This window comes from Chinchilla lanigera, unplaced genomic scaffold (assembly GCF_000276665.1).
Source record: "Chinchilla lanigera isolate Chin_1 unplaced genomic scaffold, ChiLan1.0 scaffold00004, whole genome shotgun sequence".
NCBI lineage: Eukaryota > Metazoa > Chordata > Mammalia > Rodentia > Chinchillidae > Chinchilla > Chinchilla lanigera.
In genome coordinates this window covers 36,255,070-36,281,820 of record NW_004955405.1, presented here as the reverse complement: position 1 = coordinate 36,281,820, position 26,751 = coordinate 36,255,070, and the positions used below count along the sequence as shown (strand labels likewise).

General features: G+C 38.7%; 1 protein-coding gene across 3 annotated transcripts in view; it reads right to left on the bottom strand.

The window, feature by feature from the left end:
• Positions 1–2,931: 2,931 nt before the first annotated feature.
• Positions 2,932–26,751, bottom strand: part of Gas2l3 (growth arrest-specific 2 like 3) — a 31,711-nt gene continuing 7,891 nt past the window's right edge. For all 3 annotated transcript variants that reach the window (XM_005374538.2, XM_013518650.1, XM_013518654.1), the window contains exons 3-9: positions 23,398–23,566; positions 17,534–17,649; positions 15,015–15,156; positions 10,111–10,174; positions 9,246–9,384; positions 6,065–6,172; positions 2,932–4,543 (exon numbers count right to left, since the gene is read on the bottom strand). In XM_005374538.2, the coding sequence (XP_005374595.1) occupies positions 3,245–4,543; positions 6,065–6,172; positions 9,246–9,384; positions 10,111–10,174; positions 15,015–15,156; positions 17,534–17,649; positions 23,398–23,566 (2,037 nt within the window). In that variant the 3' untranslated portion in view covers positions 2,932–3,244. The remainder of the gene's footprint in view (positions 4,544–6,064; positions 6,173–9,245; positions 9,385–10,110; positions 10,175–15,014; positions 15,157–17,533; positions 17,650–23,397; positions 23,567–26,751) is intronic.

Genomic DNA, 26,751 nt, shown 5'->3' with positions numbered 1-26,751 from the left:
AGATAAATCTTTGAATATATTGTTTCTTCAAGACCAAATCTTACTGTATTTTTCTGTAAGAACAAAATGTTTATTACAAAATAGCTTAATTTAATAAAATTTGTGTTCTTGTATTTTCAGACTTACCAAAAAATGCTTTAATATTTTCCTAATGTTCTTCAAAATTTCATAAATGTTTTAAAAGTTTACATCCAGAAAAGATTAAGCCAAATTGTGTTTTTCTATTTTGAAAACATCACAGGAGATACATACTGAATCAACTGCCTTTTATAACTGCTCTGGTCATCACTATAGGAGAAAGAACAAGTATTTCCAGAATATTCTCACTGCATCTGAGTATAAATTGAAATGTGATTATAGGATTAGTGACCTAGAGAATTTAATTTTAATAAATGATTTCTTTACCTCAAAGATTATTAAATTTGAGTCCAGTCTTTCCGGAACTTTAGGAAGATAGGGTAATTTGCGGAACAAAATACCGTTTCTTAATGTCAACACTTTCTAATCTCCTAGAAGCAAAATAAATTCTACAAATATAAAAGGGCATTTTAAATAAAAAAAAAATTAAAACCATCTCCTTTATGCAACTCACCACGAGTCAGGTGATCAGAATGTCCTAGAAATGCACCAAAAAAAAAAAAAGAAAAAAAGAAAGAAAAAACAAAAAACAAAATAAAAAACAAATTGAGAACTTGGTTTATATTTAAATTTTAATACTTGAGAAAATGTAAGTTAAAATTGGATACAAATATTGCTGGCACAAGTAAAGAATAATACACAAATGTGGATTCAAGTAGACTCAGCTTGGAAGCCAGGATGTTAGACCATATCATAACAACCTGCTATTGAAGGCTTTTAAAAAGTGATAGATTTTAAAGCAGTTTGAGATGAAGAGGCTGGAGAAGAAACAACATTTTTTCCTTTAAAAATTCCTTTGCTATTAAGAATTGTAAACTCAGTATGGAGAGGTAAGGTCAAAGTCATTTAATTTATCAAGCTATTTTGAAGACTTGAGCCTTAAAAATCTACCGGAAGCCTGAACCGTGTAAAGACAATCTACATTTCCTTTTTCTCTGAAGATCTATGTATTAGTCACATTAACAAATTACAGCAAAATACAAAAAACAAAACCTCCATTTTTAAGAAAACATATTTCTTCTTCGAGGCACTTCAGTAATTTAATACCTGTTTTAGTAAATATAAAAAAGAACTTATAAAATCTGCACAATTAAGAAGTGAAATTCCATTCCAACTTCAACAATGTAAAATCTATTTTAAAAATTGTGGAAATGATTAAAAACACTAGCACTTTAGGAGAATGTCAAAATATATTTGAGGAAATTATCTTTCAGGTATTGTTTATTCATATAAAACCTGTATAAAGTAAGGTATAAAGGTAAGCTATATATAAATAAACATTCATCCCATATGAATATAACTGGAGAAATTCCCTCTTCCTAAAGAATAGTTCATTAAGTTCATTTCCAACTTTTCAAATTAAGTCTGGAATTTGTGCTAGGTACCTGTGGCTACCTATTTCTGATTGCTCACAGCACAAAAATTAGTGTTTACATATAAAACCTACTTGAACCCATAGGCTGGCTACAATATCATTTTTGTTTCTTTTAAGTTCTAAAAAAATATTAATATAGAAATGTTGCTTGATTTTAGAATAAACTCCATGAAGGTAAACTTCATCCTCCTTAAACAGTGCATGAAATATTTCTGATTACTAAAAAAGTAAAGCTCCTACTTATTTCTTGTACACTGACTTTATTCCCAAAGATGTAAATATTCTCTCAATGTCCAAAACAATATAGGAACCAAACCAAATATCTGATGGCTATCTGATTTAAGAAATGCGTTGATTACACCAAAAACTAACCTATGTCTTTGATTTTAACTGAATATTAGCAACTAGCTTAAAATGCTCTTTGTACATTTGTGTAAACTGTTATTCTCCTTTAGAAAACACATTTGAGTTTAAAACACAAATCTCAATATTGAATACACAACTTGTCATAAGTGATAACACTGTGAAGTTATTCAAAACACTCTTAAACTTCTCAAAGTACATTAATAATATTTAAATAATCCTGGTCCCTTAAATAAATTATTTACAAGTGTCCTCTTGGATGGGTGGAGTCTATACAGCTGTTATATGACCCGGATGTGTTTTGTGAGAATCCCACACAGGGCTGGGATGCGCACATACCATCTACTGGCCATGGGGAAACGGAGGCAGCATGACTTTATCAAAGAAAATTATCAGAACTGAAAGCATCTAACTAAAATGGGTATTATATAATTCAAAAAAACAATAGAATTTCTATAAGTTCCTTTTATATCTTAATTGTAAAATTGTTAAAACATAATTCTGATATTGAAACATTATTTTAATGTAAAAATTCGTATCTGCTTTCATAGAAAATTAATTAAAATATTTTATTTTGTGAAAAGCTACTGAGTTTTCCCTGTCACATTGCACAAAATCCATCTAAAAAGTGTAAGGTGTCTAAATTTTTACAGATAATATATGAAAATCTTATTTTATTTTTTACTAAATTTCAGCTTATGTTTCTATAAATTAATTTGTTACCAAAAATCTTGGAAACAAAATATTACCATTATTAATATAAGCCAGGTTTTAAAAAATCAGTTCCTCCTGATTTGGAAAACTTAAAGACTTAATAAGAATTCTACGGAACCCAGTGACATCAAGCTAATGAGCAGCAGCCCCTGGTACACAGTATCGCTGGACCGGGCAATCCTGATCAGGACATCAAATTAGTTGCTTTTTGTAGGACAAGCGTCAAACCATTGCTTTTGTTTTTCACTAAAATGCAACTAATATTAAGAGCACCACTGTTACTATTAGCAGGTGTATAACCTCCATACTTAATACCTATTAAAAAATATAGCAAGTACAGATCTGATTCCAGTAGTGTTATTTGACTTCTGCATTCCCTTAAAGGGCAGACGTTAACGAACATGCTCTGCACTGAAATCACAGACATGCCTGTTAAATAATAAGAATCTCGCCTCCGAGGGCATCTTCCGGAGACTTCAGACTGAATTCTGAGGCACCCTCCCTCCTCCCAGCCTCTACTGCTGCCCAGCCTCCAGCCTCCCCTGGCTGTTCTCAGCGTCTGCCCGTATTTGAGCAAACAGGACAAACTCTGAACATGCGAAGCTAGCATAGTCTGCTCCTTTCCCCTCGTGTCTTAGAATGACACGTAAGTATTCACTTTCTAGGTTTTTTGCTCCCAGTCATAACAAAATAGTGGTCCCCATCTTCCTTCTTCTTCGAGGTAAGTTTCTTCTCCCCGCTCTCTGCTCCCACAGAAGAGGGAGGCTTCCTGGGTGCCGCTGGGGCTCTGCCACTCTTTGGAGGCCCTCTCGCTGCATGCTGGCCCTTCGCTGCCGTCTGTGCGGACGCTGGCGCAGTCTGTGTTTTGGCAGAAGCCTGAGGAACACTCACGATGGACAGAGGGGTGCGGCCGGGAGACTTGGAGGAGCTGGGGCCTGTCTTCGGGCAGCTGCTCTTATTCTGAGGCGGCTTTTTGGCAACTGAAACTGTATTCTTGTCCTTCAGTTCCTGCGCAGCTTTAGCAGGATAAGCTGAGGATACTGAAAGCGGCTGTTTTAAATTCAAGGCCGATTTGGGTTTCTGGGCTGGGGTCACCCCTGCCTGTGGGGCTCCGTCCGACGACTGTGTTCCTGGACCAGGGACTGTAGTTTGAGAGCTCGCTTTCGTCATTTTTGCAGGGGACTGGAGAGGAGACTTAGGCCTTCTGCACAGATTTGCTTTAGGTACCTTCGGGCACTTGGACGATGAACCTACAGGTGCATCGTGCCTGCAAGAACTAGGACTGTGTTTCAAGCGCCTGGGTTCTGGTTCTCTAGAACATTTACTTGGTGGGAGTGTAGACGCAGGCAGAGCTCCTGCCTTCTGGGTCAGGGCAGCCTTGGGCTTAGGAGTCCTGGAGGCTGTGCCACACTTTCTCAAGGCCTCAGACGTACTAGGGCTGGTTCTTGACACAGCGAGTGAACTCGTGGCTTTGCCTACTGCTTTTAAAGGAGCAGGGGAGGACGATACATGGTTGGAAGCAGCAGGTGGCTTCCTCGTTGCGCCCTTGGAAGACTTGAGCTTGGGATGAGAGGGCGCGGCTGGAGAATCTGGAAATTCAGGATGAACAGATGCGGAGCCTGCGTTCCCTCTGAGGGCAGCTGCCGGCAGCCAGGCACCTGGCGCGCGCACCTGCTTTTCCTTCCCCCTCGGGACACCAGCCGGAGCCCCAGGCTTCACACTCTGTCTCTGAAACTTGTCCACGGCTGACAGGGGGTTCATTTCAGGAGGCTGAGGTGTTCTGGCGGGGGAGTCGGGGACGCTTTCATTAGAAACTCCTTTCTGAAATGCTAGAATTTTTTGTTCCAGTGTAGCAAACTGTAGTATTCGACAGGGATCGTATTTAAGCAAAAATCCCTGAAGAGTGTCCCAGCCTCCACCAACGCGGACCATCACATGCTTTCCATGCAGCATCTGTCCGCCAGAGAAAGGAAGAACAAATCAGTAAACAAGGAGATGGACAGTTACGGTCACGGCAGTCTCACTCTGTGATGTCTGACCGGTGAAACTCGGGTATTTGCCAACACCTTTGTGACAAAATAACAGTCTCTTTCTTGTATTCATATACGTACTAAGTATTCCGTTATGTGATGAGCCACAGCTGTCCTCCAATTTGTAATGAAAATCTTTACACCCCAAAAATGCAAGCTAGTAATACACAAAATTGCAAGTGCTACATTGTTCAGGGAAGTGGGACCATTACAGGAAGGAAAAGAGAAGGAAGGGGAGGCAGAGGAGAAGAAATGGGGAAAACGCCTCCTAACAAAGGTAAAAGTAATCGAGGAAGAAAATAAAAATAGGGCTGGGGATTTAGCTCAGCGGCAAAGTGCCTGCCTGGTAAGCGCAAGGTCGTGAGTTCGGTTCCTGGTACTGGAGAAAAACCAAAAAAAAAGAAAAGAAAAGAAAAGAAAAATAACTAAACTAAGTTATATTTTGCAACTTATTTTCTCATATATTGTAACAATTTAAGCTTTAAAACCCTTTGGTAGAATTTATTATAGTCCTTCCCTGCAGACAAGAAAGCTACGGCTCAGAGCTTTAGGACTCTGGACCTGGCCTTCAATACAACGGCTGCTCCCAGCCACAGTGGCGCTGTCATGGAGTCCGGCTGACCTCGGGCCGTGACCTCGGGCGTCCCCTCGGCTGGGCCACAGCCCGGTCGCGAAGGGGACTCCCAGTCTCGCTCTCGGCACCATCCCTACGTCACACTGCCTCAAAGAGGGAGTTAGGGGAAGGAGAGAACTCAGTGCGGTGTTTCACGTGAGCTGGATGGGGCATGGCAACCTAACGATGAAACAGGAACTAGAAGAAAATGTGGATGAGTGAAGAAAACTTAGCACAGGTATCCCAAGGAGAAATAATGCTGAGCGGGTGAAACTTCAACCTCCTCAGGAGCAAATGGGCCGAGTGGACAGAGGCGGGCAGTGCGCATATATGCAGTTTCCTGGAGCCCAGTCCGACGCTGAGACCGCAGGAGAAAGACCTTACGCTCAAGGCTGAAGCGTGTATCGTTATAAGCGGTAGTGTTCCCCTTTTGTTTTCTTAAGATGGCTATTTATACTTACTAGGCGTTCTGTTTTGCTTTTCTTCTGACGGTGATGATGAAAAATTACTCCCTTTTAGACAATTCTAACAACGAAGTTCCCTGAGCGTACACAGACTCTTTCTCCAATGACATTCAGTGTGGGAACAGTCTCAGCTGTTTTCAAGCTATTTATTCACCGTTACAGAGATTCACCTAAGCTCACAATGTACTCACGGAACCACGCACTCCGTATTTCTGCTGTACAGTGAAATTTTCCTGTAATAGCACCTTCTGTTCCCATTTTTTAGCAAAAGGGGGCAAAAAGAAGCACTTAAAGCAATAACACCAGTCCCGACAGCTTGGTCACAGACAAGAGCTGTGTGCGCTCCGGCTGGGAAGAGTGGACTCACCCTTATAAAGAGTATTTTATCCCCGAGCCGGTAGCGTCCTTCAGATAAGTACTCAATAGAAAATCGGTGAGAACAACTGCAAGGAGGGTCTTCGGCAATGTGCTTAACCTAAGATTTAAAATAAACAGCAAAATTTGGTGCTTGTTACAAAAAATACTTTGTTTAAAGTTAAAATGTGAAGTTATTTGATAGTGAGGAAAATAAATCTCAAAGATGAAAATTCAAAGGCAATTCAGCTGTTTTATATTTCTTCTTCTTCACTTGTTAAGGAATACAGAGATAAAACACTGCTAACCTAGCACCAACCCAGCAGTGAGGAAGTCAGGCCCCTGGCTCTCCACCCAAGCGCAGTTGGGCCTACGGTGCACGCACGCCCACTGACAGGGGAGTCAACTCGAAATGTATCAGCTGAGTTTAGGGAACACACGAGATCACTGCTTGACTTCGCTGAAGCCCTGAGTTAATAACAGTTGTGTCAGGTCAAAGTCTGGCCAGTCAGATCAAGACTGGGAAATTCCTTTACTGATACTGTGGGGGTCGGGACATCTAGATTTGGTCCAAGTTATTGTTAACACCGGCAGCGACGCATTCATATACATTCATCCATGACGAGGTAAAATTCTTTAAGATTTGAACTTGAAAAAGTGTTTGCCCAAGTGTTGGCTCTGTCCCAAGAGCCTCCCGAAGAGAAGGGAGTCAGGAGAAACCCTACTTTTCTACCTCAGGAATAAGTTAAAAAATAAACACGTGGTAGGACTATAGTAAATAAAAAAGGAATTTGACTATATTTTTAACATAGAAATCATAATAAAGGGATAAAATGAGCATATTTTTTGAACTATTGTTATTTGGAAAAATTCACATATCAGCCATTATAGAAACTATTTGACTTTTCCCTAAAATTGTATTTTTGAAAAAGCAAGATCATGAATATTTTTCTCAACTACTGTCACACAGACTAAGTCGAAACAAAATTATTTAATTAAACTTAGACATGTGGAAAAAAGAGTCTCTTCAAAAATGCCCAATTTAGCATTTATTTGATGGCCTTAATAATCTACCCAAAATGAATAGACAATTGTGGATGTCTGACGAGAAGGGTCTATAATCTATTTCCCTATATTGTTCATTTAACAAGATAATGTACTCACAAATAGAACTGACTTTGTATAGTAAAGCTCTTCTTGTTCATAGCCTACATATATGTGCACACACATGTATACTCATACACATACTATACACTTCAAATGGTTTAAAAAGTAAAATCATGTAGAGTCTACAACTGTTAAATGATGTTTATATATAAGCTAAATAAGTAATTTGAAAATAGACATTCCTTTTAGTCACTACCTTCTGTCTGTAAAAATTTCTTCAGTATACAGAATTTCAGTTGTATACTTCTTGTTGGGTTTTTTTTTGGGGGGGGGGGGTTTCTCCGGTACCGGGAACCGAACTCATGACCTTGCGCTTGCCAGGCAGGCGCTTTGCCGCTGAGCTAAATCCCCAGCCCCCAGTTGTATACTTCTTAACAGAACCTTAAGATGAATTAGGTAACAGTTGTTCTACATATTAAACATGACGCCAAGCTATCTGTTGATCATGTATTTATAGGTGGACACTGAATGTAACTATACAGCAGATACCTGTCTAAAGGAATATATTCATTTTTAGTTTTCATAACAAGAATGCAAATCTGAGAAGTCACTCTTTTCCTTATTTAAAATACCCAAATAACCACTTATACAGAGCAGTACAACCAACACTAGCCTGTAACGTAAACAAGGCAATGAGCCTGAAAGAAATAAGAGCTATGGATAAGGAACGTTTGTTTCCGCTTTTATTCATTGCATGTTAACGATGTAACTAGAAGGAATAGCTAAAGAAATTAAAATCATGTACATGGAATTACGTTACTACCTGTCATTTCCATTTTCATCCTCCCTGTTTGTGTACATTTAACCTATATATGCATATTTTCACAAAATAAGCATTTTTCTTACTGCTACAGAGCTGCCATAATGATCACAGAAAGCGATTATTCTGCTAAGACACTGAATCCTACTTTACTACCCACGGCCCTATCGGGGTCTTTTCATATTGCATATGATTTTTCACCCATAAAAACAATAGGGCAATAAACACTTCCATTTATGTTACTTTTTCACATTTTCAATTACAAAAATATGAAAAAGAAATATTTCAGTGGCTCTTGGTATCTCTTTTTTAGTTTGCTTTCAAAAGTTTAACTCATTCACCATCCCTAAGTACTGTTTCACCAAAATTTAACGGCCGATTCAAGTGGCCGATGAGGCAAATGGTTTTTCATACTTTCTGTGACCATCCGTAGGTTTTAACATTGTACTTTCCTCTTGCGTGAACACAGTCCTTGTCCATTTGCCTACCAAGAAATGTTTTTATCATCAAATTCTATATCATCTGTTTAGAAGGGGGAAATAATACATTGTATTTTCCATTTAATAAAAACATTTTCCAGACATTTCCTTTTATTTAATTGTTATTTTAGCTGGGAATGGTGGCACATGTCTGTAATCCCAGAACTCAGGAGGCTGAGGCAGGAAGACTACTGTGAGTTTGAGGCCAGGCTAGGCTACAAAATGAGTTCAAGGCCAGCCTGAACAGCATAGTGAAACGCTGTTTCAAAAAGACAAAAAAAAAAAATCATTAAGGTTATATAAAATTTTATTTTTCTACCTACTGATTATTTCTGCTTCCACTATTATATTTACAGACATCAAATGTATTAATAAAATAATGTAGGTAAATATATTTGGGTCAGGGTTGTTCAGGCTGATATATTCTTAATTTGTCTTGCGAGGTTATCTGAAGTTTTATTATAGATATTTATTACATTCAACAAAACAAAGCAATACTTTCTAAAGGTTTACTAGTAATGGTTTATTCTTGGGAGGATAAAAGAAAGCAAGCAGGGGAGTCTTGTGGCCCATAATATCCCTCATGAAGGCTCCAGCCCATCTGCCCCCCACTGCTCAAGTCCACAACCATCGCCCCTCACACACAAGCATCCATTACCCTAAGTGCTCACAGTCTGAGTAAGAGACACTTTCTTTTAAACATAGCACCATGCGTAGCAATGTAGAAGCGCGTAAGTCTAGGAGAGCTCAGGTATGAGGAGCCAAAAGACAGCGTGGCAGGTACTTACAGCCTCGTGCAGCTCTTCATGCCGACAGCACGACTTTGGAATGCTGAGGGACTCCTCAGGCCCAGAGGTGTTAAGCAAAGTCTCTTCTAACTCAATTTCTTTCTCAAGTTTTACTAATACTGGTGGCTCAACTCCGTATCTGAAAACAAATCAGGAAATATGATCATTCAGGGTACCAAGACAGATGAAATCTTATTTTTAGAGCAAAGTCTCTATGATCTGTTCTACTAATTTCACTGGGACATCTGGAAACAATTTCTAAGGCCTCCCAGAGAGGCAAAAACCCAGATCCCAACCTGCACAGCGCAGCACGGGCTTGGGTTACCGGGTGCTCCTGGTACTGTGCCTTTGTGGAGTCCTGAAAGGCAAAGTCAGCAGAGGAGTAGACGCAGCTGAAGCAAGTGTGAGAGACGCAAAGCTTCCGCTTTCTAATCACACTTTCTGCGTTCACAAGCCTTGCTTGTCCCGAGCTGCTTTAAGATTTTTCCCTTTCACTCTATTCTTAAAGTTTTTAAGTGTCCAATTTATAATTTAATATTAAATGAAAGAAAGGTATATGGAGAAAACCAATACTGACATGCTCACGCTAATAGAACAAGGAAAACACAGACAAAAAAGAAAGCCAATATAAGAAATTAAGTTACTTCATTTAAGTTAATTTCATTGTTTTTTAGAAGGTAGTATTCTAACCTAAAATTAAGTAGCTTAGGGCCGGGGATATAGCTCAGTGGCACAAGTACCTGCCTGGTAAGCGCAAAGTCCTAAGTTCGATTTCCAGTACCAAAAGAATAAATAAATAAGATAAAATAAAGTAGCTTAAAAATGTCTATGACTTTGACATTCTGAAATGTTGCAGAATACATACCTTGACACAATTCGGCCAATTTCAAGAAGACAAAGGTACACTTGCCTTGGATCCTTGTGTAAAACTGTGGAAAATAAGATCTCATGTTTTAAGGAGCAAAATTAAACAGGGAAATGTGTTTTTGGCATGTAGGAGAGTAAAAGAAAATAATGAACACATCAGGCTTACTTGTTTGGAGAAGACTTGTAAAAGACTTTTACGCTTCCTTTGTATATTGTTATCTTCTATAAACTACTTTAAAAAGAACTAGTTAACAAGAAGATGAGTAGCTGTTATAGACCCTTACTTTTTATAATGTTAGATTAAAAAACTAATAGTGTAGTAACCCTAAATTATTTATGTTTCAGATTTCTCAATGAGATACTATTAGAACAAATATATCACCTCAATTTTTTTTTTTGAGACAGGGTCTCATTATGTAGTTTAGGCTGGCTTTGTATTCACTGCACAGCCCAGGCTAGCCTTGAACTCATGGTGATCTTCGTGCCTCAGCCTCCCAAGAGCTGGGAATACAGGCATGTGCCACCATGCCCAGCTGCCACCTCAATTTTATTCTAAACTATCTTTGACTATGTGCTAATTTGTCTCCCCAACTTTATGAAAACAGAAGAGAACACTTTCTAACTGATTTGATGAGGCCAGCATTACCCTGATACCAAAGTCAAAAGTTCCACAAAGACATCATAAAAAACTAAGAAACAACATTCCTTTTGAAAAAAGACACAAAAACCCTCAACAACATATGGACAAACAAAATCCAGCAACATGTAAAAAGGTTTAAGCACCATTATGAAATGGGATTTATGCCAGGAATGCAAAGTGATTTCAACATATGAAATCAACCAATGTAATACACCATTAATAGAATAAAGGAGAAAAAAACTCACAAGAGAATGACAAAATCTAGTGTTGTTTCCTGAATCAAAAAAAGAAAACTCCATAAACCACAAATAGAAGAAAATTTCTCAATCACATAAAAGGGGTCTATGAAAAATCCATACCTATTATCATTCTTAAAGGTAAAATCCTGAAAATCTTTCCCCCAAGATGAGGGAAAAGACAGGATGTCCATTCTCCCCACTTCTTTTTAGCATTGTACTGGCGGTTCTAGCTCCAGTATTTAGACCAGGAAAATAAAAAGCATCCACACTGGAAAGGAAGAAGGAAAACTACTTCTATTCACAGATGACATCATCCTATGTATAGAAAATCTTAAAGAATCTAAGAGACTATTATGGCTAATAAACAAGTTCAGCAAAGTTGCAGGGTACCTTCATACATAAAACTTAGTTGTCTATACTAGAAATGAAAAATCTAAAAATAAAATTAAGAAAAATCCCACTTGAAACAGCTTCAAAAAGAATAAAATACTTAAAAATAAATTTAAACAAAAAATACAATACTTTTAAGACAAAACTAACAAAATATTACTGAAAGAAATTAAAGATGATATGAAGAGCAAAACAACCACTGTTCATGGATTAGAAGAAAATATCAGTAAGATAAAAACATTCCCCATGTTGACCTAGACATTCAATGCACTCCCTATCAAATTCCAGCAGTCATTAACATAGAATTGCAATGGGCACAACATAGTAGAATCAATATTGAAAAAGAAACAAAGTTGGAAGACTCACACTTTCTAATTTCAAATCTTATTATGAGCCACAAAAATCAGACATGAGACCAGGCATATGTATGGAACAACTGGGTGCAATTGAGCATTTGGAAATAAATCTAGATTTTTATATTCAGTTACTTTCAACAAAGATGCCAAGACCTTTCAGTGGGAAAAGAATGAGCAGTCTGTTCAACACATGGCATTGGGACAACTGGATGCCTACACGCAAAGCATGAATTTGAACCTTTACTTCACGCCACATCAAAAATTAACTAAAAGTAAGTCCAAGATCTAAATGTTCAGAGCTAAAACTATAGAAACTTTTTTTATTTTAAAGAGAGTAATTTAAAAAAGAACAATAGCAAAATACCAACAACATAAACAAAAACAAAACAAAGCAAAAACAATAAAAATGACACAGGGCTTCAGAACAAAATGATAGGAATTAACAGTGGTTGTTGTATTACATATTGTGATCTTCAGCGAAGTTGCTCAGATTACCAGACGTAAGAATGCAAGATTGATCAAACCATTAAGGAAACATAGCCAAAAATCTCTAGGACTTTAGTTAGACAGTGGCTTTTAGAGATGAGACCAGAAGTACAAGCAAACAAAAGAAATATATATAGATGAATCAGTCTTTAAAATTTTAAACTTTGTATACTAAAGTAGTATCAAAAAGGTAACACACATACACACACAAAGGTAACACACACAAAGACAAGAAAAAAATATTTGCAAATCATATCTAATAAGGGCCAAGTGTCTGGAATCTATAAAGAACTCTTGCATGCCAACAAAAAGATAAATGACCCAACTAAAAGAGAAAAAACGAGCAAAGGTTTCAAATAGACGTTTTCAAAGAAGATACTTTAATGGTCACTAAGCGAATGAAAAGCCATTGAATGTCAGTAAGGAAGTGCAGACCAATAAATACCACAGTGAGACACCGCTCATACCACACCTGACAGTTACAAAGAAGACAGGCACGGGAAAGGACTGACGACGGGAACAAGTGTGGCAAGGACGTGCAGAAGCTGGCACACTTGTGCACATGAAAAGAAGTGGTTCAGACACTGTGAAAATACTTTGATGCCTCCTAAAAAAGATAAACATCAGCTTACCACACGACCCAGCCATTCCACTCGTAGGTATGTACGTGAGAGAATTAAAAACATATGTTCACTGAAAAGCCTGCACACAAACGTTTACAGCAGCATTAACACATAATAGCTGAAAAAGTAAAACCAATCCAAATGTCCATCAGCTGATAAATGGATATATTTTTTAAATGTAGTATTGTCTGGACAGTAGAATATTATTCAGTCATAAAAAAATGAAATACTGTTATGTACACAAACGTGTGTGATGGTATGCTAAGTGAAAGGATCCAGACACAAAAGATCACACACTGAACCATTCTACTTGTGAAATATCTAAAATATGCAAACTCATAGAAAGCACACTAGTGGCTGCATGTGGAAGAGAGTATTTGGGACTAACTGGCCGCAGGTGTGGCTCTCTTTCGGGATGATAGAAACATTCTGGAATTGGATTAGTGACAATCCTACAAACAGTGAATATACTAAATAACCTCAACTGTCAGTTTTTAAATTATTAATTTTACCATATGTGAAGCATAAAAATGCTATGACACTTAATACACTTAAAATGATTAAGATGGTTAATTTTGTTATGTATATTGTAAAACAATTTTTAAAAATAAAATTAATTCTAAAAGAAATCATACACATAAAGAGACTCTGTTAAGAAAAAAAGAAAATAGGCCTGGCCATAGAATTCACTCTAACTGTACCTATCAAGATAGTCATGAAACATCCACCTTTATGTCTGGCTGCTAGTCAGGAGCAGCAGGAAATTTCTGAATCCGAATCCAACAATGTGCAGAGTGTGATGAACTGCACGTACAACGGTTCCTCCAATAGAAATGGCGGCTGTTCTTTATGAATAGCATTTCTTATACCCAAGTACAAAGTATTATCTTTTAAAGCAATAAAAAGGTCTATATGTGAGTTTAGTTCATACTAATAAATGAATGTATCCTGAAATTTTTAAAACTTGTTTTTCTAAACACTTAAAAGAAGTACCTTAAAAGAGTATATTAGCTTCTTAAAATTGCCCAAAGCTTCTAGCAAAAGGTAAACAAATAAATAAGAGGCTCATCTCCTAAACCTTTAAGGGAACAAACATTAGCACATCAGCTCAATACCTAGAAATGAATTACAGATATTGACAGTGCTTTATTTAGTCCTGCACGGACCTTCAAGACAGTTGGAAGATGTCATTTACTGATAATAGAAATCAATGGCAATCTTACATCCTTTCAAAAAGAGTAACTAGGACCTAGAACATTCAAAGTGTTTGTCTTCCCCTTGATCCCTAGAAGCTGGGCATGCCCCTGTCAGTAATGATCCGCAGACCTGGGTTCAAAGCCATGCAAACCGAGGCATAGAAAAGCAACCCCTCAGCAGAGAATTTAATACCTATAATAAAACCAACTGAAAGTCTGTTTGCTTGTTATTATTACTGCAAATCAGCAAGTGTAAACAACAGCAGCAGTACACTCCTCTCTCCCAGGGTGGATTCCCACAATCCCTTGGGATCACAGCATGATAAATTCCGTGCATCTGTGTGTTTATGCACACACATATATGTGCATATACACATACATGTTTTGAAATATATACGTATATGCTAAAGCCATCAGAAAGCTATCACTTTAGTCACAAGACAGATGACTCTGTTGACTTCAAGGAAGTAAAAAAATAAGTCAATAATTCTTCAGGAGAGTGTAACTTTTCAAAATGAATTGTCAAAAATATAAATCCATTTAGATAATCAAGTTAGTAGCTATTGTTTACAAGGTAAATCTAAACACCGTAAATACACATCATTTGGCCTTGTTATTTCTATAATTATTGATTAAAGAGATCTTACTAGTAATTTGGACTTGGTAGAGTAAATCCAGATGAAAACATTAATTAGTAAAGCACTAGTCCAGAACCTTCCTCTAGCCAACCCATTTAGCAAATGAAATATTTTTAGGGCATTCTGGATATCACCATAAATGAAAAGCTTAATATATCTGATTTAGTATCTGATCTTCAATTGTTTCCCATATAATTAAAGTACACATTTTTCTGAGAAACTGAGATATGAAATTTTGAATCATTTATTTGAAGAGAAATATTAGAAGTAAAGGATACCAATAACATCCTAATAAACACAAAAAGCAACAAGAGCAACAACAGCAACAACTTACCTAAACCTTCCGATTCAAAGAGGTACGTCGCGTCTACCCCAATGTCTCTGCACCAGTGAAGGAAGTTTGCAGTGTTGTCTCTGGCAAAGAACGAACCTGATGTGGCATCTTTCTTACAAGGCACTTTCCTCAGTGGAAAATTCTGGAAAAGAAAAGATAACCGCTTAACACACCTCAAGGATGCTTTTATTAGATATTCATTGCAGTATTACAAAGTAAATCCTAAACACACTGAATATAACTAAGAAGTATGCAACTTTAGGGGGAAACAGATATCTTCCAAAATGACTTTTATTTTACTTTAAGTATATTGCAGAAAATGATTCCCAGGAAAGCAATTTGTCAAAATTAGCAACAGGATCACGGCTCCAGAAGCTCCTGCTTTTTAAAATCACACAGGAATCTTCATAAGATAAAAATGATAGCTTGATCATTCCAGAGCACATCACAAGGGTGTATCTCTGCTCACATAGTTCAAGACAAACAAAATTATTGCTACATTCATGGGTAACAGACATACTCCAGTTTGCTTACTTCCTTATATACAGATTCATACAGACAGTTCTGATTTCTTGAGGAAATTATCAAATAAGGAAGTAGTTAGCCATTCTTAATTCTTTGAAAACTGACGGCCTAAGTTCCATAGATTCCTTTTTTTAAACTATCTGGCGCAGGAGTATTTAGCTAATCCTGCTGAGTCTCAGATGGGAGCAGTAATTGTTTAAAATTTTTGACTGAAAATTCCACCCATGAATATGATTCTTTTTAATGCAGCAGGTACAATAAGGCTTTTTCCACTTCTACCCCTTAGTTCCTCTCTCCCTGGAGACCCCCACTACTACAGCTCCTTGTACATATTCCTGTTGCTATTATTTTCTACAATTAAAACAGCCTATGAGGTTTCTGAATTAAATACAGAAAACATTGTCATTACCCCAAAATTAAACAATGTAGCAAAATACAAACATGAGAAGTATGAACTGAAATCTTCTCACCTACATAACATATCTCTCTGCAGAGCTACGCACATGCCTACAGCATCCCATAAACACGCTCTGCTGCAATTTGATTTTCTGTGTCTGTGCACAAGCATACTTAATGATAGGTTGTAGGCATCTTTTAGGGTTAAAAATAGACTTAAATCATCACTTCTATAACTGTATGATATCCCAGTGTATCTAGGTACCATAATTTTTTTTCAATCAGATTTTATTGGTATATTTTAGATTTACAGAACGATCACATTCATCATAGAGAATTTGTACCTATACATGATTAGGTACAATAACTAATTTTTTGAAACTTCTTTATTAATGAATATTAGGTTGTCCCTAACTTTTTGTACTATCATATGTGCAAATTTATGATTTCCTTAAATTTTCAAGAGTAGAGAATTATGTATCAAGGAATCTATTTTATTTTTAATGTTTTTATATATACAAATATATATGTATGTACATATAAATGTATGTTTATACATGTGTGTATATGTGTATATATGTATGTACGTACACAGGACAGTGAGAGTAGATGTATCTTATAGACATCTAGAATGATTCCAGTAATAGTCTGTCAGGGGCCAGGCTCCAGACACTTTTTTTTCTTTATGGTACTAGGATTAAAACTAATAACTCTCACAAGCTAGACAAACACTCTACTACTGAGCTATATCCCCAGCAGTTTTTATTTATTTGTTAATTTTATTTTTTGATCAATGTCTCTCCAAGTTGCCGAGGTTAGCCTTGAACTTGCAATACTCCTGCCTCAGCCTCCTAAGTAGCTAGGATTATAAGTATGCACCACCACACTCAGCAAGATCCCAAACTCTTGAAAACATCCACATTTGATAAAAAGAAAGAAACTTTGATCTACTTTAAATCATGGCTTAAGGGTCAGTGGAGGGAAATTAGCTTTAAAAATTATTAATTTAGTTAACATGGATAGATTTGCCACCACGACAATATATGGAAAATAATAATAGCTGATACCTGAGTGTCAGGGACTGTCGCAAGCTCGCAGCCCTTGCCAGGCCTGTAAGGAAAGTACTACGACTGCTTGTAAGAAGAGGAAGCTACTGCATATCGAATTTGTCAAGCTCTGTACTGAGTACCATCTATACATCACCTCACCTAATTTCTTTCTTTTATTTTGCCTTTCTGAGACAAGGTCTCTCCATGCAGTTCAGACTGGCCTTGAGCTCACTTTGTAGCCCGGGCTGGTCTCGAACTCACAACGATCCTCCTGCCTCAGCTTCTCCCGAGTGCTGGGGTTTCAGGCGTGTGCCACCACGCCCAGTACCTCATCTAATATCAGTAAACACAAATACATTCTACAAGTTAAATGTTAGCATTTCCATTTTATGAATAACAGTATTTCAGATGCTCAGAAGATTAGATCAACAGTTCAAGGTGTCGTAGCCAGTTGTGGGAGGGAAGTTTAGAGCTTGCTGAAACGGTAAGAAATGCACGTGAACAGATTACTTTGAACAGAATGTAACATCGCTGCTGTCAAGTCCTTACCCCTGCTTCTTCAGAACTGCATGCTTTCACCATGTTTTGAAGAACATCGATCAGCTGACATAACAGTACTCCATTATCAAGTTCATCCAGTAATCTTTCTGCTTTTATCTCAAAACCTGAAACATTATTTCAAAGTTAAAATCTAGAACAGTAAATTCAGATAAAACAGTTAAATTTGAATGACGAGAATCAGACTATAGCTGAAAAGGTAGACAAATATCAGATGAGACTCCAAATATCCCCTTTGAGGATAGTGTTGTTAAAATGAGTAACATCGGGCTGGGGATATAGCTCAGTGGCATAAGCGCCTGCCTGGCAAGCGCAAGGTCATGAGTTCGATTCCCAGTACCACAAGAATAATATCAAGTTAAGTGAAAGAAAACTAGGAGAAATACAGAAAAAGAGATTCACATTTGTTTTATTTCACTGAAAATGAAATAAATTCACTATGTATTAATAATTCTTACACACGCAAGAAAGAGTCTTTATAAATAAGACGGATCTTCAGAGAAAGAAAACACAGAAGTGGTGACCGGTAGAAAATCCAGCCCCTGGGAGATCATAGTTCAGACCCTGGAAAACGACTTGTGGAAGCAAAAAGGGAAACGGATCTCCGGGAATCGGATCTCCGGGAATCGGGAGGGCACCGGTGGGGAAAGGAGAAGCTACGGAGACGCTGGAGAGAGCAGGGAGCGGAGCCGGAGCCCGCCTCGGCCCGCACCTTCCTCTCCGCGCAGCCGGCAGGGATGGGGACAGGGACGGGACGGGGACACGGACCCAGACTCAGAACCCACCAGAGCGCTCCGGCAGGCGCTGTCTCAGAGGGGCTGATCACTGAAATCCGGGACCCAGAACAACTGGAAAACAGCTTCACTTCAGGGCTGTGGCTGTGACTGAGTGAGAGACAGCCTCGGCAGGCAGCGGGGACAGGCTGGACGCAGGCCCCAGAGCAGCTGCAGGTCACGGCCCACACCGCAGGGACCAGCCAGGCCGGGTCCCAAGCGTCCGCCCGTGGAGGCCCGAGCACTGGCCCTGCTGCCCACAGCAGTGCAGACCTGAGTCTGCCGCCTGCCTCCGCCCCAGAGGCAAGAGCGAGGATGCGTCCCAGTGTGGACACTGCGACAGCCTGGGCAAACAAAGGACCTCAGGCCGGAAGGCCAGGCAGAGAAGACCGGACTTACTGGACTCCAAAACTGCGGGCCCTAGGAGGAAAGCCCTCTTTCTACTATGCGGGTTAAACACTAAGTTCTGGCTGCCTCGCTGCCCTTTGTTCCCCATGAACAACTGGTCATCCCAGATCCCGCTGCACTAATTAATTAATTAACGGAGTAATGGAAATTTTCCCCTCTTCATGCAGGACTCATTTTCTTTTTTTGTTCTTTTTCCTTTTTATTTTTTCTATTTTTTATTCTCCACATTATTTCCCTTTTCTTTTATCTTCTATTTCTCTTTTTTTCCTGTTACCTTTATCCAGTTCTATAAATATCTTTGACTTTGTAATAGGATCATTTGTCTTTCTTCTATCTCATCTCCCACTGTTTAATTTTTTCAAATTTTTTTTTGCATTCTTCCATTCCTAAAACCTTATCTCTTTACTAGTATAACCATTAAGCTTTGTTACTCTTTAGATAGTTAACGCTATGTTACTATTGATGAATTCTTTGCTATCATTAGTGGAGGTATAGTTATGTCATTTTTGACATAGACAAATGTTTGCTGTATGTCAATATTTGGTTTAAGAGTTTATGTTATGACAGTAGATCTCTGTTATGGTTTGTGTCTGGGTGTCCCCCCAAAGCCTCATGCAGTCATGGGGCAGGCCTTTAGAGTTTGACTGATTATGGGTGTGAGAGCTACCCCCACCCTGGGGTGGATAGTTTGCATATGTAAGGGACAGGAAGAGGCTGCTTGCCGCCATTCCTCCCTTTTGTGCTTGTTGCTCTGCTGTGTTCTGCGGCCATGAGCGGTAGCCCTCTGCCATGTGCCACTCTGCCTTGTAACCTGCCAAGTATGGACTGAAACCTCCACAAAATGTAAGCGAAATAAACCTTTCCTTCCTTAATTTTGGGTGTCAGGTATTTTGTCCCAGCAATGAAAGGAAAGTAACCAAGACAATTTCTAAGGGTAAGGATAATGTTATTGGTTCTTACAGTATGTTAGTATCCAGTTAGTCTTGGGCAACATTACCGCTGCTGATTTACTTGATAATGCCAGGGTCACATACATGTTGCTATTAATAGGTTTTCTCAGTATCCCAATAGCAGGATTATTTTTGTGACATACCTGTGGTCCATTCCCAGAGAACTGGGTGCTGGCTCAATTACAATGCATCTGCCACCCGCCCCCATAATGGAGCTGATTGGATCTTGTGAGACAAAGGACTATCTTAGCCATGCCCTGAGTGCATCACTGAAAAACAGACTAAAAGAGATCTCCATACTAGCAACAAAGTCTGCCTGCTACAAGTGGCTACAAGATAAGCACAAAACAAAATAAACAAGCAAACAACAATAGAAACATGAGAAAAGATGGTAACAAAGTGCTTCCCAAATCTACCAACTACCCAAAGCTAATCCATGGTGCTTTAAATGGGATGAAAGCAGAAGCCACACAGCCAAACTGTTTGAAAGGATAACAGAGGTGCCAGGCGCAGTGATGCACGCCTGTAGTCCCAGCACTTGGGATGCTGAGGCAAAGACTGCTGAGAGTTGGAAGTCAACCTGGGCTACACAGTGAGTTCAAGGCCAGCCTGAACTACAGAGGGAGACCCTGTCTCAAAAAAAAAGATGGCAGAGGGATTGAAAAACACATCAATGAGGTGTTCAGCACACTCACAGAAAATATAACTGGACAGATAATGGCAGTAATAAATGAAATAATCAAGGAACTTACCAAAGACACCAACAAAAAGCTAGCTGAGCTAGACAAAATAATACAAAACATGAATGACCAGTTCAGCAAAGAACTAGAGCCCATGAATATGTTGCATTTGACCCAGCTATTCCCCTACTGGGTATCTTCCCAGAAGAATTAAAAACATCATACCACTGCAATATATGTGCACCCATGTTTACAGCAGCACCATTTGTAATAGCTAGAACTTGGAAACAATCCAAATACTGTTCCTGGATAGGCAGAACCAATATAGTCGAAATGGCCATATTTCCAAAACTGATACACAGATTTAACATAATCTCAATCAAAATACCAATAGCATTCTTTACAGAACTAGAGAAAATAATTCTAAAATTCACATGGATCCAGGGCCAGAGATATAGCTCAGCAGTACAGCACCTGCCCAGCAAGCTCAAGGTCCTGAGTTCAATTGCTGGTACTGAAAAAATACAGAAATGAAAATAAAATGAAATTTATATGGATCCAGAGTACACCTAGCCAGGTGTGGTGGCGCATGCCTGTAATCCCAGCACTGCACTTGGGAGGCTGAGGCAGGAGGATCATTGAGAGTTCAAGACCAGCCTGGGCTACAAAGTGAGCCCAAGGCCAGCCTGACCTGCATAGCGAGACCCTGTCTCAAAAAAAAAAAAAAAAAAAAAAACAGACTGCACCTAAAATAGCCAAAGCAATCCTGAGCAACAAAAGCAGGAAGAATTACAGTTCTGAACTTCAAGTTATATTATAAAGCCCCAGTGGTAAAAATAGCACCGTTCTGGCATTAAAAAAAAAAGATGTGGATGAATGGAACAGAATAAAAGAAGCAGAAACAACTCCAAGCACTTTGCCTATCTCACCTTTGAAAATGGGGCCAAAAATGTACACTGGAGGAAAGACAGCCTCTTAACAAATGGTGCTGGAAAACTGGCCTTCCAAGTGCAGAAAGGAGACTACATCTAGCTCATATCTCCTGCCATCTACTAAACTAGCATCAAATGGATCAAAGATCTAAACATCAAACAGAAACATTTAACCTGCTGGAAGATAAAAGGGGTAAAACTCTGGAGACATAGACTGAGGAAGGACTTTTTCGGCAGAAGAGCTAACACTGAGAATCAACAAGCGGGACCTTGTCAAATTTTAAAACTTCTGCCTAACGAAGGAAACAACCAACAGAGTAAAGAGACACGCTATTCCTGGACAGAGGACTAATATCTAGACTACATAAGGAACTCGAAAAAGTTAGACTTCTCCCCAGAATGAAAGACCCACCCAAAAATGGTCATCTGAAATGAACAAACACTTCTCAAAAGAAGAAATACAAGTGACCAATAAATACTCCATGAGAAAATGTTTCAACATCTCTGGCCATTAGAAAAATGCAAACTAAAACAACACTGAGATTCCCTCTTACTCCAGAAAGAACGGCTCCCATCAGAGGGTCAGATAACAACGTGCTGGCGAGTCTCTGGTGATAAAGGAATCCTTCTTCACTGGTGGGAATGTAAACTACTACAAGCACTATGGAAATCAGGACGGAGATTTTTCAAAAAAAAAAAACAAAAGATTCCATTTGACCCAGCTATTCCCCTCCTAGGTATCTTCCCCAAAGAGTTTTTAAAACATTACTGTGATACATGCTACAGTGATACGTTTACAGAAGCACAGTTCATAATAGCTCAGTCTTAGAAGCGGCCTATGCATCCATCTACAGATGAACAGATAAAGAAATTGTGTTATTTACACACCATGGAGTACTGCTATGCCTTAAAGAAGGAGAAACTGGAGTCACCTGTAGGGAAATGGATGCATCTGGAGAACGTAATGTTAAGTGAAATAAATCAGACGCACAGCTTAAATATTATATGGTTTCTCATAATGAGAAACCCAAATCATAAATAGCGAGCAAAATAAAGGATAGACAATGGGGATAAATAAAATTAAATAAAAAAGAGATGCGGGGGAGGGGAAGTGCAGCAGGAGGAGGAGGGAGGGGCATGGGAAGAGCGAAGCCCTGCTGTGTGGACCGAGGAGGGTGCAATCATGCACTGCTAGCATGGACTAATAAAACTTTTTTTAAAAGATGGATTGTGTCATAATTTAAAATTGAAAAACCGATACAAATCAGCAGAGAATGGCAACTTTCTGCCTCTAAAATGTCTTCTTTGAAAACATTATTATGTAGTAAACTTTAAAAGTTACCAAACTGATACCAGACAACTACAGTGAGTGTTTCATGTGTGTTTACTTACCTTGAGAGGTCCATAAATTACCTTTAGGATGTTATGCTCACTAAACCCTTCCAATGCTATATGGAATGCTGTATTTAGAGTGATATTTTCTGGGAAGAAAGTTCGGGGCATTCACCATGCTCTCTAGTGGAGGAAAACAAACACGATGCCAGACGTTCTCTAACCTGACATCTCCTGCTCAGTGTCACCTGACTGCCTCTCAGAATCTCACAGCTCACACCAGAGTAAGGGGACTAGCATACGGGGAACAGTAAAAACAAAACAAAACAAAGCCAATTTAGACCTAAGTACTTGTTTCATTTTGTTTCATTTCATTTTGTTTTGAGACAGGGTCTAGCTATGTAGCTCAGGCTGGCCTCAAACTCACAGAAATCCTCCTGCCTCAGCATCCCAAGTGCTGGGATTACAGGCATGCACCACCCCACCCGGCCACAAACCTACATACTTCTTTAAAAAGATTTTAATGTTAACAATGAAATGATTATTGAAAGTTACTGACCTTTTCAGTTAAATTTCAAATTTTCTACTATCCCAGACCCAAAGTTTTGGGTGAATCAGAGTATCTCCCCAATGAGACAGAATGCAAGCTTGGTAAGAACAAGGACTTTGAAAATTTCATTCACTAGAGTATCCCAGGCATCTAGAACAATCACTTCTTTGACAAACAGAAAAATGTGTTGAATAAGAGGCTAGAATTGGGGGTATCTGGGCAAGCCTTACCTAACAAACCAGACAACCAGATGGACAGATCTTCTTGCATAGGCAGCAGAGTGGCTTCATGCCTCACAGCTATCCATTCGTCATACTGGCAGACATCAGCCAATCCCGGTCCATGTCTGGGGGTCAGAGGGCTCCGTGGACTTAGAGGCAGATCTTCTCCAAACCATACCTGAAGAAAACACCAATCAACTGAATGAATACAAGCTTTGCTGATAGTTATCGTAATCCACATCAGTATTTCAATAATGAAGTATAAACCACACATTACGTACCTGTGTACAAAACTGAGACAGCTCACGGAAATGATATATGAACTAGAAGCAAACGCTTAGTTTAGATACTTGCTGATGTTAACATCTTGATTCTGATTATTTCACTGTGTCTATAGGAAGATGTCCTTGTTTTCAAGAAATATATACTAAAGTACTCCAGTGGGCTTAGACTGGCCACTTACTCTTAAGCGGTCAAGCAAACAAACTTCTGTGTACTTAACAACTACCCTGCAGGTCTGTTGACTTTTAAATATAAAATATTTTCCCTTACAATTTATTAAGGTTCCCATGAGGCAAGTCTTATTATACCAAATCGAAAGCCAAAGCAATACTTATGTAACCCAAACAAACTTGGGAGAAAAAAAAAAAGAATCTGCTTTCAATCTCCTATGATAAAAAATAAACATGCTTTTAAAAAAGAAGTCCCAAAGCCCAAGCAAGAAAATGAACACAAGAATATGCAGGAGGCAGGAAATCTAATAAAACTACCCAAAGACAAAGTGAAAAGTAAGTAATCTGAGGAATGTTATTTCAGGAATCATGGGCAGAGACTGGGGAATGAATTCCTAAATACATGAGAATTCTATAAACATCCAGGAAGAAGAGAAAATGCTATGTATTTCCCAGAATTCTCTCAAACTGATTTCAAAGGGAGAGCAAAAGATTTACTAATTCCTCCCTTCATAAGCATTTCTTATTTCGAGTAATCCTAGAACTCAATATAATGCTCTCAGCACACAGTATTGAGTGAAAAATACCTGTTGTGTAATTAAGTAATAGACATTAGCAAGTGACTCTACCATTACAGTCAAGGTGTATCGTACCATCAGTCGTATGTTATAGCCCACCCAATGTGCTGCTTGTCCTTCAGTCAGCTGCCCGAGCGAAATCCAGGCAAAGCAGGCACAGGTGTTTGTCAACAAATCCCCAGCCCTTGTAACCCCCCAGTTCCCAACAAGGCATGTCACAGGTGGAAAAAAGTATGCTTTTCTGTACCTATAACCTAACCATTTTTCATACGTGAATACACTATTTTTCATTTAGCCCTAATAGACACAATCGTTCAGTGATCGAGTCACTGCAAGAAAAAACTGTTCTTTGGTTTGCTTGGAACTTCATCAAGAGTGGGCCACCATTTTGGAAATCTTGCTACCGGAACTGCCCAGATGCAGTTCTGAGTCAGGGATACACAAGCCTGAATTAGTCTTCAGTGTGGGGTTTGTAAACTACATCTGTGACCAAATCTGGCCCACTGCTTATTTTTATAAGTAAAGTTTTACTGGAACACACACACAAAAGATGAGCATGATTTAGAAGGGTGGTATGAAAAAAGTTGATGGTGCCCCGGAGAGAGTGACGTTAACAGAAGTCATGCTCACTTTTTGCCACAGGAGAGAAAAGAAGATGTGTTGCATTTCCTCTTATTGTAAGCAGACGATTTAGTAACATCTTGGACTACTCAGAAGCATATTAATGTTAAAAGTTAGATGTTCACAACAAAAACTGACAGCTGAGAGCTGTCATAGTGCAGAAATTCTTAACCTACAGCCAATCTACAGAGCTCGCTTATGTTTAGGTTAAATTGTACGCCTATGTACACATGAGCCCTCCTCAGAAACAGAGTTCAAAGCTTTTACCGGATTCTCCAAGAGGACTATAAACCAAAAGAGATGGTGAACTGTTATTGTTCATTGACTGTGAGACTTGTGTTTCTTTCTTAATCAGAATAAAGGACATAGAGGAAGAGCATAGGACATTTAATGTATTGAATTAATAAGAGATCAGTTGATACTGGCTATTTACTGAATGTCTCCTCTCACAAGGCATTTATACATAACTAGCTGTCTAATATAGTTAGCAAAGAAAGAGATGAAAATCTCTGGAAGTTCTCACATGAGGGAGAAGCGCAAAAACCTCCATGAGAAACATCAAGAGTGAAACTGTGGGAGACGAATTAATACAGATGGATCTGTACAAGCTAGATCAGGGAAGACTTCACGGACCCGTAAGATGAAAGTGTGAAAAAAATCAAGAGAACATCAATGACCCTTCATGCAGAAATCAGAAAAACATGGTCAGTATGCAACATGGCAGTAAGAAAAGCACTTTGTAAGGAATCAAGAAAATAACTGACAGGAAACGAATGAATTGTCGAGGCAGGAAGAAAGACAGAATAGATAGAAAAACTCAAATCAAAGACAGCTTTGAGTGAAAGGAATTCTAAACATATGAAGGTGAGGAACAAGGCCTTTGGGAAACTATCCTAAACCCCTAGGTCTCAAAAGGACTCTGTTAGTAGAGCAGATGGGTATAGATAGTGGCACTGAATAGGACGCTGTGTAAGGAGAGTTATCCTCAGAGTTATTCTTTTATTTTATTTTTTCCTAGACAGGGTCTTGCTATGTAGTTCAGGCTGGCCTTGAGCTTACTACATAGACTAAGCTGTCCTAGAGCTCATGGCAATCTTCCTGCCTTGGCCTCCCAAGTGCTGGAATTACAGGTGAAAACCACCACACGCAGCACAGTTATTCTTAGCCATTTCACAAATGAACTCTCTTCTCTAGGCCTTCATCTATTGTTATCTTTCTTAATTAAAAAAAAAGAAAAAGAATGAAAAGGGAAAATAAAAGAACAGGCTTTCATGACACAAGCTCGAGATTCAGTTTTACAGCTGGATAATTCTGGTGTGCCATCAGTACAGCCACGGTTCTGAGGTGCCATCTAGGCAATGTGCATTCCGGGAGGTCCTCAGTACAGGTCATCGAACATAGGACAACGAGGACTGCCCCTACTGGTGAGAAAGCAGGGGCTCAAAGAGGTAGAATAATTTGCCCAGATCTCACAGGGGCAGAACTGAAATCTGACTCCTACATTCTTTCGAATGCATTTTATTTTCTGCTGCTTGCATCTTTCTAGGCACAGATATTTAACGTGACTTTTATCTTTAAAAATCTAATCATGTTCTATTTATATCAAAAGAAAGAAAAGAGGGAGATTGGAGAATAACATAGCAAACACCAACTCTGGAATCACTCAAGTATAATATTATTCTGGCTCATCTCATCCCTCACCCTAAAATAAA